General features: G+C 41.1%; 1 protein-coding gene across 1 annotated transcript in view; it reads left to right on the top strand.

The window, feature by feature from the left end:
• Positions 1-18150, top strand: part of pknox2 (pbx/knotted 1 homeobox 2) — a 115729-nt gene that overhangs the window by 71161 nt on the left and 26418 nt on the right. Inside the window, exon 5 of the mRNA XM_072374412.1 lies at positions 15830-16001. Within this exon, the coding sequence (XP_072230513.1) occupies positions 15830-16001 (172 nt within the window). The remainder of the gene's footprint in view (positions 1-15829; positions 16002-18150) is intronic.

Raw genomic sequence — 18150 nt, 5'->3', positions numbered from 1 at the left:
GGGCAATTGCATCTTATACTCTTATGTTTTGTTTTTAATTCATATTTTACCCACTCTGCAGTTATTCCACCACATTTTGACAAACTCTGCCAGCAAATAGAAGTCATTCAGATGCTCAGTGAGTAGGAATGTAGTGACGTCTAGCATTTTAAACCGCAACCAACCAAATGCCTCACCTCTTCCTTCAAATGTGTAGATAAAATGCAGTTGCCCTGAAAAATGCTCAGACATTTCAAAAGACCTGCTCTAGAGTCAGTATTTGGTTTGACCCTTTGTAACACAGCTGTGCAATATGGCAGAGCTTGAGGAAGGTAAACCGCAGCGTCTTCGGATATAAAATACTCATGGTGGATGAATATTATACTGCATTTTTGCTGTGAATGTTACACCCGGGAACCTTCAGTTTGCCTTTCTATGAACTTTCCATAGATAGTGACACCGGCTGATGAATCGCTTTTCACACACCAATCAAATTGGATTTATTTGTTGGTACGCCATTTCTATCATGTCATTGCTGATTATTTTGGCATCTTTTGTCTTTATTCGATAGGTGCATTATTAATAGCAACGATCTGTGGAAGGAGAAAGGGCTGTAATTGATGCAAAAGTGGTCGGACCAGCTGTGCTAAAGTACTACGGTGTAAAACATCACACGGGATTTCACAAAAAAATCATTTCACTTTATCTTCACATCGTTTGGTTACTGCAGCTGGATAACTTATAGGCACACGTTCCTGAAACTTCACCCATATTAGCTTTGAATGAGGAGCTGAATGAGAGAACAGTTCAGAGTTTGCTCAAATCATTGGAAACAGCCAACTCCCAGGATGCACTGTTACGTTGCTACAACATTATTACAACAATCTTATGAAGCTGTTCTTGAAGAGCTAAAAAAAATTCCTGTTTGTCGACATGTTAAATTAAGTCACGTTGGCTTCGTTTTATAACGAAAGACAGCTCGAAGTAAAACGATTAGCTCTGAATTCAGCCCCTAACTCTGCAGACTCCTGATTCATCTGTCAGTGGAAGCAGCACACCTGCTGTCCTTGTCCTGATTCTCACTCCACAGTACGTTGCTTCCAAAGCTGTGGCTGCAGTCATTCTAGGGAAAGCATTTCCAAATGGTGTCACTGGTGGTGCAGCTGTTTGCAAAGATCTCTTTCCATTTTACTCAGAACGGCGCTACTGTAGTACCAAAAATACATGAAACCAGATTTATAAGCTCCTTTTAGAGAAAAGAGAGCATATTCTCTGAAAAGACTAAGGATGAGGAGAGAACACAATAACAAACAAGATGAAAAAGTATTACTTTTCTAATTCTGTAATGGCGGCAGTAATTAGTACATATTGAGAAAAGCAAATTAGGTTAGTCTAATACTGTTTTATTTATTTTTTTACAAAATCATAGTGCACACTGTAGTTCACATGGAAATCAACAGACAGAAAATATATCGCCGCCTTCACCTTCCCAGCTGCAGATGCACTCTGTGCTGCAGATCGAGCCTCCATTTTCCTGGGTCATTTCATACTCAGCTGCAGACCACAAATTACTTGGACAAAAGCAGGCCTTTTGGGAGCCAATCTAAATGCAGATGGTGTCATTCTGTGGAATTACATTGTGCAGTCAACACCACCAATATAATTACAGGTTAACACACAGAAGAGTGTATTATCGCTTCAGCTGATGATCAAACCCTTGAAACGAGCTTGCGTTTTTAAGTCGAACAAACTTCAAATGTCGGTTTTGAAAATGAAGTTGAAAGGAAGTGTTTTCAAATCCTTACAGTAAATAAATCCATTTTGCCTGATCACTGATTTGTTGAATGGAATAACCAGCCATAAAATGTATGTAGTCATAGTACCAGTTCATTCTAATGTTACTTCCAGTAAGTCACTCATTTTCATTCCCTTTTGTCTTTTTCTACTGTGTTGAAGTCCTGAAGCCACCACCCTGTTAGGTGTATGAAATTTGTGTGTGTGTGTGGTTTTCAGCTGATCCCGACAATACTGATGTGTCCCATATAATGAGCTTGCATTATCTATTTATGAAGTAAATTATTCAAAATACACAGACATTTTTAATCACACTGGCTAATCTCTTGGTGGAGTCAGCACACCAACAACTAAGTAGTTCTGTGGAGTTGAATGAGAGTGAGGGTGCCCTGTGCTCTCTGGCACAGCCCATCCTGGAACCGAGCAGACACTGTCAGGCTGTCTTGCCTCGGCTCCTCGGGCCCCACCTGCAGGTATCCGCCACTGCTGTCTGAGGAGGTGCAAGCTCCTACGCTCCAACCTGAGGCAAGCCCCAGCTAAGTCTTTAGCAGCTCCTCTGAGATAGACTCTCTTTGATGTGAGCAGCCATGTTTGGAACACCTCCAGGTGGTGGTGGAGTCAGCCCCTCTTCCTCTTATGGTTTTAAGGCCTCCTCTTTTCTCCTCTTCTTTCATCTTGCAGATTTGAAAACCTTACAGCAGAAACGAAAACAGGAATGTTAATAATGTAGCCCTTGTTAATTCTCTTTATTTATATGTTGTTTCAGCTATCCAACGTGTTGTCCTCTACTTTAACTATGTTGATGCTAATAATGCTTACTCCATAAGAGCTGGGATCTGTGTATCAATTGTTGGCTGTTTGAATTCATGTTGACAAATGCTCTAGAGAGCTACTAAGGTTTGCATCAGGCACCGGGATTCTTGCCTCTTTCTGCCACGAGCAATCTGAGAGGTCATTCAGCCACTTGTTTGACAGGGAACTGACTTAGCTATCTTGACTGACCCGCAGTTCCAGGGGCTTTTACTCATTTGCCCAAGTTCCTGGATGAGCTTGGCTTGCTCTCGGCTCCAGTGGGTCTAGAGATCCTGGTTTGTTTTCCTGAGAGCTAGCACAGCATGCTCCTGACTAAACAAACCTAAGTCAACTGGATTCTTGACCAGCACTGAGCTCCTGTGAGTTGTTTCAGCTGACCGAGAGGTTTGTTTATGTTTATGTTTTTGTATTTAGCAGACGCTTTTATCCAAAGCGACTTACAAATGAAGATTTAACAAGCTATATAAAGCTAACAATAAACTACATAGAAGGAACCCACTAGTCTGACTATGTCAGAGGTGACAGAGTAGAGATAGGGTGTAGGCATGGAAAGAAGTGCAGAAAGATAAAGTGCAGAGATAGAGGGGGTAGGTAAGTGCAAGGTAAGTGTTAGGATAGGAGATGCTCTCTGAAGAGCTGGGTTTTCAAGAGCTTCTTGAAGATAGACAGGGACGCCCCTGTTCTGGTAGCGCTCGGTAGGTCATTCCACCATCGTGGGACGACACATGAAAAGAGTTTGGATTGTCTTAGGCGTGGTGTAGGCACTGCTAGACGACAATCCTGGGACGAACGGAGGGACCGAGTTGTGACATAAGCCTTTGCAAGAGCATTCAAGTAGATGGGAGCCGTTCCATTAAGCACTTTGTAGGCTAACATCAGTGACTTGAATTTGATGTGGGCGGCTAAGGGCAGCCAGTGGAGTTCAATGAACAGAGGGGTGACGTGTGCTCTTTTAGGCTGATTGAAGACCAGACGCGCCGCCGCATTCTGGATCATCTGCAGAGGTTTCACAGCACAGGCTCGGAGACCAGTTAGGAGAGCATTGCAGTAGTCAGGGCGGGAGATGACCATGGCCTGCACCAGGAGCTGGGTGGCATGTTGGGTTAGGTATGGTCTGATCTTTCTTATGTTTAGTAATGCAAAGCGGCATGAACGAGCAACCGAGGTAACGTGATCTTTGAAGGTTAGTTGGTCATCAATCATGACACCCAAGTTTCTAGCAACCTTTGATAGAGCAAGAGATAGGGATTCGGTTTGGATGCAGATGCTGTGTTGTATGGTTGGTTTGGCTGGAAAGACAAGCAGTTCAGTTTTTGGGAGGTTCTGCTCCTCACTCGGCCTCACTTCTACTGACTCTTTCAACTAGCTTGTGCTAACTTCTTTAAGTGGGTTGCTAGCTTCTCGTTTCATCGGTTCCTCACAGGGCATGCAAATTGATAATACAGTCCCGTTCTGTATAAGTCGTCAGGGTAGGCCCCTAAAAGTCTCTGCAGAATATACATGGTGTCTGACCTTGCCTCTCTGAAGATGTCAGTCAGTGGGGTTACATGAGTGCCATCAAATCGGATTAATGGCTAAATTACAATAAGATTGAGTTATTCAGTTCATGTAGACACCTTAATCTGACAAAAAAAACGAATTGCATCGGGTTACACATGATCAAATTAAGACCCCCGAGATCGAGTGTTCTGCGCATGCTCGAGATTTTTTCCCAGGATCGTCACCCGGAAGTCGAAGGGGACAATATTACTGTTGTTGTCACCGCCATCGGAAAGACATAAACAACGCGATGGAGAATGTGCCGTTGTGCATCGCCTTTGTGCCATAACCATGCTCATCACAAAGGAAATGTAGAGGGACTTAGTTTCATCTTGCTCTCTGTTTGCGATCTTTCTCGGATGCCTTAGTTTTGTTGTTGTTGGTGGTGATGAGGACGTCAACCAGAAGTGTCTCTATTAGCGATAGTTAAAATGGGTACAGTGCCACCTATCGTACTGTGGTATTGCATGCTTTGTGCCAGTGATTCGATTCATTCACCGCCATATATGCAAGGATAATTACCCTTGCTCAGATAAGGAGCATAACCCAACTATAGCTATAATCGAGTTAATGTCATCATGTAGACCCATTGAGTGGTGCTCCTCGGATTCAAAGCAGAAATCCTCAGCCGTAGCAAGAAAAACCTTAAAAATAAATCCACTTTATCGACATGTTATGAAAGTTAAAAACTTGATGTTAGCAGAGGCGGCCTTTTGATATATAACGGCTGAAAAGATACATGGCAGAGATGTACTGACTTTTATGCTATTGGCTTAAAAAACATTGGATTTTTTTGTTTTCTTAATATCCATAGGCAATAGGCAAATGGATATTTGTGAATATATACATTCATGAACCGCCAGACAATTTGAATTTCCCGTATGTGGGATGAAGTGTTTTCGTTTCTATATTTTTGTCCGACTTCTCCCAATAACAACCACGTATCTTTAAACTTGTAGTTTTCAGTTAAATGTGGAGCTTTCAGTTAGCAATTATCTCTCTAATTGGCAAGTTTTTAAACAATACAGCAGGGTTTTAACGTGTAATTTTCCGTGAAATAATAGCTTCAGATCAGAGTCTCAGCGCGGCACACTGTGGCTGAAGTAAAGGATAAATTAACATTGCATACTGAAATACTTCCCAGACATGCGGTACTATCAAGAACATAGAATGAGTTGACTTACTGTGTTAGTTTTACCAGCACACGCAGATAAAATAAGATACTAGGTGAAGTCCTTCCTCTTCAGTATTCAGAGTGGGCTCTGCATGTAAGATGTTCTGAAATGAGTTGCCTACACAAAGAGTTAATGACTAAACGCACATTGTTACATTATTATAAACACAATTAAATTTGACTTCACTTCCATCTCCCACAGCGAGTCAAATTATGCCAGCATTTCTGTCTCAACGCTGTGCCTTTATGGGGGACTCTTGAAAGCCAAATCATCTTCTCTGCCATTTTTCTTAAACTATTTTGCTCAGGAAGTCTTTGTCGGCTTTAATGTTAGTTTCATTAATTGCTGGATGGCAACTTTATGAGGAGATGTGTGGTTTTCCTCTCTTCCCCTCTCCGTCTACTTGGTTATTAGCAGCAGAGTAAATGTGTGAAAGGGTAATTAGCCTAATGAGTTGTGGCATTTACTGTAAAGATCCTTCTGGTTTCTCTGCATCGTATTAACAAACCGGTGAGACTTTTTGTTTTTCAGTTTGCAGATGTAACATTCAAGGCTGATGGAAGCTGATTTGGCTCAGAGATGGAAATTTCAGCTAATTGAAAGAGACATTCAGATAGTCTTCTGTTTCAAACCGAAATGTCCTTGTGATTCTCACAAACAACTCGAGTGCAAAGAGCTGTGTTTACCAGAATGCACTGTTTTAATTTGACACTTTTATGGGTTTGCTTGACTCGACGGCTCGCTTGCTTTACATGTAGAGGCTTTAAAGAGGGGAAACGATGATAAACACTAAATCAAATATGCTTTTCAGAAGTGCATCTGCTGCATAATGTAAGACACTTTGATCGCATTTCTTTGCTCTGCACACTATTTAGACAGAACTAGCAGAGAATAGAATAAACACAATTTTCCAGAAGAATTTGGTCTTTAGACACTGAACTCCACCGCGCAATTCTGTGTGATGTGTTGCACATTGTATTTGCATCAGAAAGTAGGAGAGGATATGAATAAAACAGGATTTATTCTGTTTTGACAGTAGTGGTATCCTTTTACAAAGACGATGGTGTGTCAGTGCAGAGCCCTGTATGGTGCGTATTAGCATTCACCGGTGGGTCTTTGCTGAAAGCCCCTCTCATTCTGGTCAGTCTTGGTATTTTGCATTGAGGTTGGATTTAACGGTTTGTATGTGTGCGTGTGTGTCTGTGTGCGGCGTGTGTGTATTTGTGGGATGGGTAACATGCAGTCATGCTGACAGGAATTTATTCCACCTCTGGTGTGCTTATTCTCGTACATATAGTTGTTGTTGATGGTATAAAAAACTGAAGATTTAGAGAGATACACAATGGAAGGGAGCACTTTTTAATTTGACACGTCCGAGGATGTTATTCACCAAATTTTGTGCTTGCCTACATATTTGTGTGCTTCTGAAATGCACCGTAAATTCTGTTTATCCTCACTGTCACAATGCATCAATGCGTCCTCCTCCGCTGTGCTGCTCTCACCGTCTGATGGGCTTAAAACAGGCCGTGCCTCTTTCCATTTAGCAGGTCAGCATGTGTTGGTGCTCAGCCGCTGCTGAATGCAGGAAACTGTGTCAAAGCTCAAGTGGTTTTATTGGCTGTTTCTGTCCGATACTCATTTTTATGAGATTCCTCACTGCTTGACTTTGGATGTGAAAGGAAGTCCAAAATATACTTTCTTTTTGCTGTTTTAGCGTTTTTGGTTGTTGTGGTTTGTTTCTGTCTTTCTTTCCCTCTTACTGGGGCACTAATTGCTGTCACTACAAAGATTGTCATTCAGTCAGACTGAAAACGCTCACTTTCCATCAAGGAAAACATGCATTTGGTGTATTTGTTGAATGATGTATAAATATTTGATTTTTTTGGAATCCTTCACTGTTTTGTTTTCCCCCCTAAGACAGGGCAGGCAGACACAGTCTCCGTAACATTGGTTTCAGTGGCTAGAGGGTTGTTGCACAGATGATCTTGTGGATGGAGGTTTTTGGCTCACGAAAACAAAACCCTGGAAGTGCAGTTCAGGTTCAGACATGAAAATCAAAAGCGAGTTTAAAAAGTAAAGAAAAGGATACAGGCTTCATTCGGATAGTGCTTGGGGTTCTGTTTATGCGTGTGTGTGTGTGTGTGTGTGTGTGTGTGTTTGCACCCCAACCCCACACACTCCTGTAACACAGGGTATACTTCAGACATGTAGCCCGGGGAAACAGGAGCCTTGTTGGGAGCAAACACAGCACGACTCCACCTCAAACTGGTTTCTAATATACGGGGATTCAGGCGGCCTGATTAGACTGGCAAGCGGTGGGGCGCGAAGAGAGTTAGGCAGACACCTCAATCTCTCTCTTTCTCCAACTCACACACATAAACACATACCTGTAAACCCCACCCCCACCTCTTTCTGTACTCCCCCGGTGGCCTGCCAGACTATTGTGAACACAGGCAAACATGATTTGTTCTGAAGATGACGACGCTGCTTTGATTTGAGCTCGTATTCATGCAGTGCTTTTCATCAGCAAGTTTAATATTGTTCACTCTCTGTAGAAAACCTGGTAAACCCAATTTTAGAGTTAAAACGCACATTTAAATAAGAACCTAAAGGGTTAGATTCCTCGAAGTGTTACTTCTGCCCAATCTCACATTAGTTCAGACATTCATCATGTAGCAGTTTCACAATCCAGGTTTAAAAATTGGGAAATGTCAACATTTTGATAGTATTTTGTGATGGGTGGTGTCATGATGTGGCGGGACCTGTGAATGATAAACTTTGCTGTGTGTGAAAATGTATAGTTTTCTAACACAAGGCATGTGTTTCTTTAACATGTAAAACTAACCATGAACATTGATTGTTACACCTGGTCTAAGGGGAAACCGGAGTGCAGCACAAACATGACGCCACCCCCTATATTGCTATATTACATTTGGCAGTCGATTATGAGATGTTTTATTCACGAAAAGGGTAGATTAGATATCAGCGTCAGCACTGCCAAAACAACAAACTGAACAAAGTCGAAGAAAAACTACCTTGCCTTTAACAATAGATACAGGGTTCTAAACCGACTCCCTGAACATAAACAAGGGAGTAAAAAGGGAAAAGAAACAGGTTTCTCACCCCTACAGCTACTTCTACTACTCCATTTGTACAATACTGACTGTTCAGTTGGCTACAAAAAATGTGCAGCCCTAGAATAGCATAGCATAATATATGACATGGTTACGCTCAGCATGGTCAGGTTGGGAACCAGGAAGGAGGCGGGGCTAAAGCTGGGACAGTTTACAAGCAATTTAGATAATTGAAGTGTTGTAAAAGAGGTCTGGTATTCACAGAAACAATGGTTAAATGAACTTACATCCTATAGCACACCCAAAAAGATTCTATATAGTGTGAGGAGGAAACCGACAAGATATGATAAAATATGGGGCCCTCTACTGTCTGCCTTTCTTTTCTCAATCACTGGCATCTTACAGTCTATTGGACAATTATTTAATCATTTCATTATTTTATTTTTCACGCCGGTCATACCTATCTAAGTGAGAACCAGAGAGTCAATAAGTAACGCAGGTGAACAGAAACTCAAGGCAAACAGTTCAACATCTGGGGTGTAGAGATGCTCCCCATCAGTGACCTCCTCCCTTACTGTTCCCTCTCTGTCTGCAGTCTCTGTCTGCCCATATCGTCTTGAATCTGAATAGAGAGGTGTTAGAGTTGTGCCTGCAGCCATGTCTTGGTGAAAGAGATAATACATACTACCTGATATTCCTGCTGCGTCCACATCTTACACTTCCCATGATGATGCAGGGGAGAAATGGTTTAAACTTCCTCCTCTTTTCTCTTCATTTTCTTTCTGCTCTGCGTCCTTGACATCTCCTGTTCAACTCATCTGGATTTGGGATCATATTCCTGGCATTACTTGGGCTTTGGCTAGCTCAACTGGCTGCTTACACATGCACACAACTTTCCTGTTGCTGTGGTTATGCGTCACAACTGATATGAAAAAGTGTCAGAATTACCAGCAGCACAGCACTAAGACAAGCGTAGAAAAACATTTAAAAAGAAGGACACAATGTGTCCAGGTCTACTGTAGCAGGCTGCCACTGGTGCGCCGCCGTCCTAGAACACAGAGTAACATTACTATGGGTCGCCGATCTTACTGTGGGAATGAGACTCATTGTCAAGTGTTTTTGTAGAGCTGCTATAAAGTTAAAAGGTGCAATTTGTGCAGACCACTTTATACGTCCACTATATAAGTCCTCAAGCTTTTGATTATGTAACAATCTTTCTCTGCAATTAAAACTTCTATTCAAATGTCTATTTCTTAGTGTTCTGCTCTGAATAGAGGTCTACTTCAAAGATACAAGGTGCATATGTGAAAAGCTGGATGTCAAAGCGAGATGGTTGAAATATCTTGACAGTGAACACTAACAGTCATCATGGCTGTAAATTAATATCTGAATAATTATCTGCTACTCTGGATAGTATCAACTGGAATGGGCTTACTTGTTGAAGCAATGACAGAACAGCATGAATAAAGTAATTCTCTGTAATTACCATCATCCAGTTTTAAATGAGTTCAAACGATCACTTTTTGTGTTGATGGAGGGGTTCGTCCGGGAGGGTTGTGGAGATATGGCATACCGAAAAAAACTGTGACAAACATTACTGGCTGCAGTATTTCCCTCATTGGACTCACAGGCCATAAACCAGATGCCACTAGCACTGCTATGTCTCTCACCTTCATGTATAAGTCATCACATCCCCTGCTGGCCTCTGATTCTCTGCTTTGGGCTTTTCGTTGGTGACCCAGCACGGTGCAGTGCTGGAGGGGGGGCAGGGACCGTGCTGACTCCACTCACTGGCCGTTCTGTAAATCGCTCTTTTATGGCCCTTGTAATGATCCCCCAGTCGGCAATATCCACTCCGCCGCACTGCAGATAGAACCTGCCGCGCTTGGCAGTCGACATGGGGGTGCTCAGGGTGCATGGAGGAGGAAGTGAGGGACTGGAAAGCACATATCACATGACCATGCAGTCTCACCCACACACATGCAGCTACGTTCACAATCATAAAAATGCCTGCCTTTTCACACCCCATCAGTCCTAATCCCGACATTATGTGTAAAGGTCATAGAGAACATCGGCGGGAAGGGTTTTTACCTCGATCGGAGTTGGTGAGATTGTATGTTTCCTCATGCAAACCCTGATGATACCCTTTATGGGTTCAGCCATTATCAGTAGTGACAAGGTTTCCCTTTCATTTCCTAAAGCACCAAAGCTCTCATAAACCCATTATCTTAATTATCCTAATTATCTTTAAAAAGATTATTTATTCCCCAACAATTACTCTCAAATTTCCTTTACTTGATTTTGCAGACCAGACAGAAAATCATTAAGAAAGGAGCCTTCTATCTTGATAGTTCCTGTGAGACTGTTCACTGTATCAGGTTATATTACTCTTTACCAGTTCTGCTAAACATATCTTAGGTTACTAAATACCTTATTTGCCTAGTTAAACTGAAAATTGTAAAGATTTGAAAAGGTCTAATTCAAAGAAAGCAAATGAATTGCAGCAGAAGGGAAGAAGATGAAGTGAAATATGAATGTAAATGCATCCTCTGTTGCTTTTCACCATGAACACGTGAAAGTTGTGTTCAGATTTTACTTCTATTTAAATTCCAAAAAGTCTGTTGAACAAATGTTTTTTTTTTCATGTTATTTGCTATTTCTGAAAGTTAATTAGAGTCAGAGTCATTAAACAAGACGTGCTTTGTTGTTTCTGTTTTGAAGAAGAAGCAGAAGCTGCACAAAGCACAGATAAATGAGAGGCTGGAGAAATAAAGAATTTGGCTCAAGGGATTTCTCTTTTTTCACCGAGCAGTTTATTAGGAACTGCACACAAATAAAGGGAAGAGCTTTCAGTTAGCCACGGCATATGCACAGCACCTTTGTTTGAGATTCTGATCATCTGACATTAATTCATACATCATTTCGATAGCTTTCTCAACATTTGCAAAACCAGTATTACAAGCCCAGATGTGTAAAATGTGAACACTCAAAGCAATGATTTTCAGATCTCATAAGCATGGAAAACATATCAAATGTTGAAAGTCTGACGTTTTACTATTTGCTGAAAAATATTAGTACATCTTAAATGTCATGGCAGCAACACATCTCAGAAAATTGGAACAGGGCCATGTTTATCACAGCAAATCCTCAAAACTGCGCTTTCCCACCAGCAAGAATGCCACAAAGTAATTACTTGATTTCTCTTTAATATTTGAACAACAACTGAAGCTCCGCCACATTAAAATGGATTCTGTATGCATTCTTTTGACCCAGAAAGTCTTAGTGACTACTTGTATGCATTCATAAACGGACTGCATGATAGAGAGGACTCTTCTCGTCTCAGTGACCACTCCGAGCACATAACTGTTTAAGCCACATTCACCCGTTCCCAGACAAATTCATATAATGCTTTCCCAATATACACATTCAGCACTCAGGCTTTAAGATCTTCCCCTAGAACACCGGTGAAGCCTCGGATCAAACTATCGACCCTCCAGTTGGAAGAAGGCTTCTCTTCTAACATTTAGAATGTATATAACATATAGACATGGCCATTGTGACATCACCACGATGAAGAGGTTTGCGATTTGGCCCCCACCGTGATGTTTTTTGTTTTTTTTTAAGCCAATCCACTGGTGGGGGAATTAGGCAGAGAACCTGTTTTTGTGTTCCATCAAACCATTTTTGTTTCAAACTGTAAAAGCAAAGATTATAAAGTTTTTTTTAAAAATGTTTTATTTGCATTCTGTCATTGCCTTTTTTTGGGACCAGCCTAAAATTGCCATTAAGGGGAACTTTAATTTTGGCACTTAACCTGCTGATTTCAGTTATTAGCTTGTAAGTTTGTGTTTGGTTTGCAATTGCTATTAAGTTGACGGACTAATCCCACTGTGTAACCTTCTCATTCTCTCAATCGCAATTCTTGATTTCAGGACAAAGACCAATTCCGACATCACGTAAGCGGTAATATGAATGATAATGAGAGCTGCTGAGTTTCAATCAGTGATGTTTCTTTATGGGCTGATCAAACACAAAACACACCCCTGCGTTCTGGAGGGGTTTATTTGTGCATTTTGAGTACTGCAGTGGCGGAAGTGTCAGATAAACATGATCTTGAATCATATTCTTTGTTGTTTTTAGATACGAAACACTCATAGAAAGAATGATTTCAGCACAATGACTAAATTAATCTCTTGGTGCAATAAAAGTAACTCACAGTCTAAATGTGCAAGTAAATAACTTGTTCAGACACCATCTGCAGTGCTGAGAGTCACCCTGTTTGCTCCCAGTTATATCCCCTCTCTACCTCACCCCATCCCGACTCCACCCCACCCCACCCCACCAAAAGCAAGCATTAAGCAGACAAGCCAGAGACTCTCCACTCTGCACGTGACACTCCTGTTTAGTATTCCGGTCATGTCTGGCTGAGGGGAGCGGCATTAAATTGGGATCAGGCAGATTAGAGTATAATATAGACGACTATTAAAGGCTGCAAATGAGAGCCATGGGTTAGAGCCTGAGCAGGGGCCCAGCCTACCCCTGCAACAAGCTCTGCAATCAGCCCTCACACATGTGTATGCACAACAGTGACGCAACGGGAAATGAAAGTGTGAGAAAAGTGATCTATCACCCGTGGTGTATGTTCATGTTTTAGGATATAGCCATTGGTAAGTGTAAAAATCAATGAGACTATCAGAAAAACACATTTTCCCAAGTGAAACAAAAGGTGTGAAAGTAGCCTGAAGCTGTATTGCTGCTCTGGCTGTATCTGCTTGCCGACTCTTCACTCACATGTCCTTCATCGGGAACAACGATGTTGTTACCTATTCAATCCTAGACTAGGACGTCTCCACGAGCCTCAGAAGGCACGTCTTTGGAGCATTCTTACATGGTGATTGGTGCCCCCGATCAAACCATCGGCTTGCCTCAGATCTGGGCCACACTTACCTGCAGCCACCGTCATTTGTCTGCTTCTTGAAAACTAATGTGAAGAAGCTTAACTACAAATACCATCCATGAAGTGTCTTACTTTGGTAGAAACAACATGATTTCCTGATGTTAGGCTAACATTAAAATCACACATCCAAATCATTTTACTAAAAATGGAATTGCTCAAATAAGCCAAATAAAGCAGGGCACATTAATTTTTTTCCACTTTTTTAATAACGGACCCTTTTCACGTAAGACACGGTGGCCTGTGACAACAGGAAAAGAGCAGCTGGAATTAATAACATTAATTAACCACAGTGCCATTGAGTGCCTCATTGAGCTGTGTCACTGAATCAGCACGCATTAGCTGGACCTCCACTAAGTGGAATGCACCTGTGCTTTTTCCTGTCATGTCAGTACGTCTGCTGTTTAGAGTATGGCGGGGGAGTACATAAGGATGCATTAAGCCTGCATTGAACTTTAAGCAAATAACGTTTCACAAGCATATCATAATCAATACTCAATACTAAGAACAAATCGTTCTCGGATGATAGCTTCAAATTATGTCGGCTTCTTTTTTGCGGCATATGTTTTCATGTTTTATACGCTCGCACTGCGACGTCAGCCTGTGTTCGGATTCGTGATAAAGTGTCACTTAGGACTCTAATGGTGGCATTTTTAAAAAGAAAAAAAATGTCCTATTTGAATCACAAATAACTAAAGCCACTGGCCGTGGAAATAATAAGCAGCTTTTCATTTTATATAACACACTGCCAGGACTCCTTATCCTAATCCCGTTTTACGAATAGGTACTTTGAAAGTTTATCAGGGGTTTTCTCTGAGTTAAAGGGAACACAAAGGACAATATGAGGATAGAAAAGTATAGAAAAAGTAAGGGGTTGGATTAAGATGAGAGCCTCGTTCACTGCAGAACAACAGCTGTTTTAATGATAGATATAACATTAATGTGTAGTTCCCTGTGACCCTGGCTATTATTTCAGTGATTTTCCCCTAACTGTAAATTGCTCTATAATTTGGCATGTACTGCATCCTGCCCTGAAATGTGAGCTGCAGAGTGTATCTGAGGGATCTTATGCGAGTGACATTTCTCAGGAAAAGTAGGTGGTAACAATGTAGACGACACCATGAAGTCAGTGTCACTCTGCCATATCCAATTCACTGGAAAAAAATCTTTTTTTGGATCCCCAGCAGAAGTTTGTAATTACACGTTCGGCATGTCCTTTAGGGAATATCATGGCGCTGTCACACTATTAAAAGTATAGTGAAGGGCAGCAGAGGAGCTTTGAAGTAGAGCTGTGCATCTTGAATTTCCTCAGCTGACATTAAGCCTGAGAGCATTAAGGTTGGTTCCATGTTTGTATGTTGAAATAGACCAAAATTAAGCCAGGCTTCCGGAAGACTTTGAAATCAAACTAAAGAGAATTGTTACATCCTGACAACATTTTTCTCCTCAGTAGCATTGGTGCCTGTCAGCTCATATTGCATATCTGTAAGTTTTACTTTGTCAACCTGAGCGAGATTGAACAGGAAAATTAACTCACAGGAAACTTAACATGATAATAAAGTTAGTTAGTTAGTTATTGATATCATGCTTTGGAAAATGTGCGATTGATCAAATTATGTTGACAAAAATTGTCTGCAGTAAATCTGAGCAGCAATGCTGGCTTGGCCAAAACTGATCAATCTCTTTTCGTCTGTGTGAGACTTTACGGCTGGACGCAAGCCGATGAAGAAGGTAACGAATGTGCTGCTGTGGCAGAAAGTCAGGAACACAGATATTCAAAATACAAGGCAGAACAAAGAGCAGAACAATTAACCTGGGTTGACGAGTAAACACACAACGTCAACAAGGACGACTATCTGGCAAAAAGACAAAGAAAAACAGAAATTACATGCCTTGATGGCAGTAATGGGCAACAGTTATGGGACCAGCTGAAACCTGGTGTGAAACAAGAAAAGCAAGCATAACTAGGAGCACACGAGCAAACAGGCTCTACAATACAAAGCAGGAAGTAAGGTAACCAAGTCACAGAAGGAAAACACATTTCAAAATAGGACAAAGTTAAATACAAAGCAGGGCAATCCAAATGATAACCAGATGTCCCTCTGATTTTGGCTTATCCACTGTCTCTAATCAGCTGAAACACTTCTTTGATCATCAGACCTGACAGACAAAGCACTTGTTGTTAGCTGTGACTCTGGATTGTGCTGGTTTCTTGTCAATATGTATTTTATGTTTGGGAGGCGATACTGTTTTATATCCATAATGTTTTTTTCAACGAAGTACCAATTTTATCATTTAAAGGTCGGGTTTCAAGCCTGAAAAGGAAGGTTTACAGCCCCTCTTTGGGGAAAAGTGATGGCAAAAAGAGTGTTCGTTAGACTGACACACTCATATGATGCATTGATTTTCTTCTGGAAAAATCTAGGGAAATTTGAAATGCAGAGAGGATGTTGGAAAAAATATATTGACTGAAAGCTACCTCTGTCTGTCTTCCTCCTCAGACATCCATTGTTCCCTTTGCTGGCACTGTTGTTCGAGAAGTGTGAACAGGCCACGCAAGGATCTGAATGCATCACGTCAGCCAGCTTTGATGTAGACATTGAAAACTTTGTCCACCAGCAGGAGCGAGAACACAAGCCCTTCTTCAGTGAAGATCCGGAGCTGGACAACTTGGTAAGCCAAATAAAAGTCAGTCAAGGAAAACTTCTTGATTTACTTTGAAAAATAAGTCAAGCTGGACTGGGATCTCTTGTGGAACCGTGAGTCCAGTGTGCAGCGAAATCAGCCAAACTGGTAGTAACTGTTGTTTGACCTCCTGATGATTTTTACAGTAGGTCACAGAAAACCAAAGTAAACTGGCAGATTGCAACGATTACCTGCAAGCTCTTAGCATTTCATTGCAAATACTTCAGTAAAGCGAAATTCTATTAGTTGATTTGGGCATGGCAAACACCCACAAGATGAATGATATGAGATCCATTCCATTTTCTTTCCTTTTTAAATAATATATGCTTGATGTCACAGTTTTAAGCCTCAACTATTAAGGTTTACAGGTTGTGGACCTCATGGCTGAAATTTGGACTTGCAAGCTGGAACAGAAATGACTTAGGAGAAAAATGAAGGCGTAGAAAGAGCGATTGCAATGAAACTCATCATTACTACTCCTAATCATTGCCTCCTTTTTCATGTAATCTTGCACATCCTCCTCCTCCCCCTCTCCTTGCACAACAGCTAGCAGTAATTACATATTCCTAAAAGAGGAGCATGCTGATCATGCTCACTGACAAAAAAAAAAAAAAAAAAAAACAAAGACAGAGAAAGGAAATGAGGAAAAAAAAAAGAAAGAAAGAAAGAAAATGGCAGCCTTGTCATCGCAATTCTTGGGAGGGCAGGCTGACAAGTGCTGAACAGTCAATTAACCCTGCATCTGTGTGTTTTATGAGGCACAGGGTGTCAGCATCCCTCCCAGAGGGCACTAACTCTTCCACAGGGTGGTAACGTTACACTGGGCCTGACTGACTGCGATGGGCACAGGAGTTACTGGTCCCTTGATTAAGTGAGAGCAGTTTAATTAGCTGATTTATCTCCTCCTTGGCCAAGCACTTTTCTTCTCATTCTGTTGACCTTCAGTGGTGACTTTGAGGCAGTGTGCTACAGTACGGCATACCCCACACAGTGGAGGAAGCCAGGACCGTGAGTTGAACGTTTGTTTAATGTAGATATTTATTTTGCGCTCTAAAACTGAAATAGCAATTCCATAAATATTCCATCGGTTTGCTGCCTTACTTAATAAAGGACGAGGGAATTGCAAGAATTTTTAGCTCTTCATCACCGAATACTAATATATTTATAGTTTTTCATTTTACTGCATTCTTTGCTTTAATAAAAAATAAGGGTTAGTGAAAAGAAAATCTGACACATTTATACAGTCAAATTGGGATCTTTCACCGCAGGTACTAAGCGTAAGTATGCAAATTCTCGAAGTTACCTTTAATCTTGCAGAGTTGCTGCTAAATTGCAGTTGGAAGACCTCCTCAACATTTGATTCTTTTGTTTATTATGCATTGCTGTTGTTTTGTGCCTGTGCTAGCCAAGGATTTCTCTGTTACATCTCACTAGGTTAGTGTACAGATCAGTCATTCCAAAGTGTCCTTCCTTTTTCTAAATTCCAAATGATTTCCAGACTTTCGATCCGGTGCCGACTGTATTGTAAAACATGTCAGCTCTGGTCATTGGACATCTTGTGTTTACCGAACAAGCAACATACCATATGCCACTTTTGGCTCTATGCCTTTTAGAGGGGCATCGAGGATGTGGGGTGCAGTCTCTGGTCTTATCATCAGCATGCGCTGGTGGGATAAAATTGTGGACCAAATCTTCCACTAAACATTGAAATGAACTGAATTGAATTAGAAATAACCCACTACTGATACCCACTTTGAAAGAATTTCCTAGTGATCTTCTGTTGAGTTCAAACATAGTTGGCTGATTTATGACATTACCTGATAACACAACTGCCTCATTCCCGGTTCTGCTTTTAAAAGTGATCAAATATGATAACTTGCACTATCATTTGTTCCATCATTTTTCACCCCTGAAACTTACATACATCTATCTGTATGTCACATTAGCTCTTATTTTACACTCATCAAACACAAGTAACCCTTACATTTTCAATTTCTTTATCTTATTCTAAACCAATTTTGAGAACAAACAATAAGGCTTTTGTTCACAACACAAAACCTAAGGCTGTGTATATTGTTCTAATGGCTCTTTTATACTTTGGTTCTGGGGGGTTTATTCCTAATCTAAGTGTAAAGGG

Source organism: Leuresthes tenuis, unplaced genomic scaffold (genome assembly GCF_036924035.1).
Source record: "Leuresthes tenuis unplaced genomic scaffold, fLeuTen1.0.hap1 SCAF_21, whole genome shotgun sequence".
NCBI classification, from domain to species: domain Eukaryota; kingdom Metazoa; phylum Chordata; class Actinopteri; order Atheriniformes; family Atherinopsidae; genus Leuresthes; species Leuresthes tenuis.
Note: the sequence above shows the minus strand (reverse complement) of the source record. Positions and strands in the feature narration are given on the sequence as shown.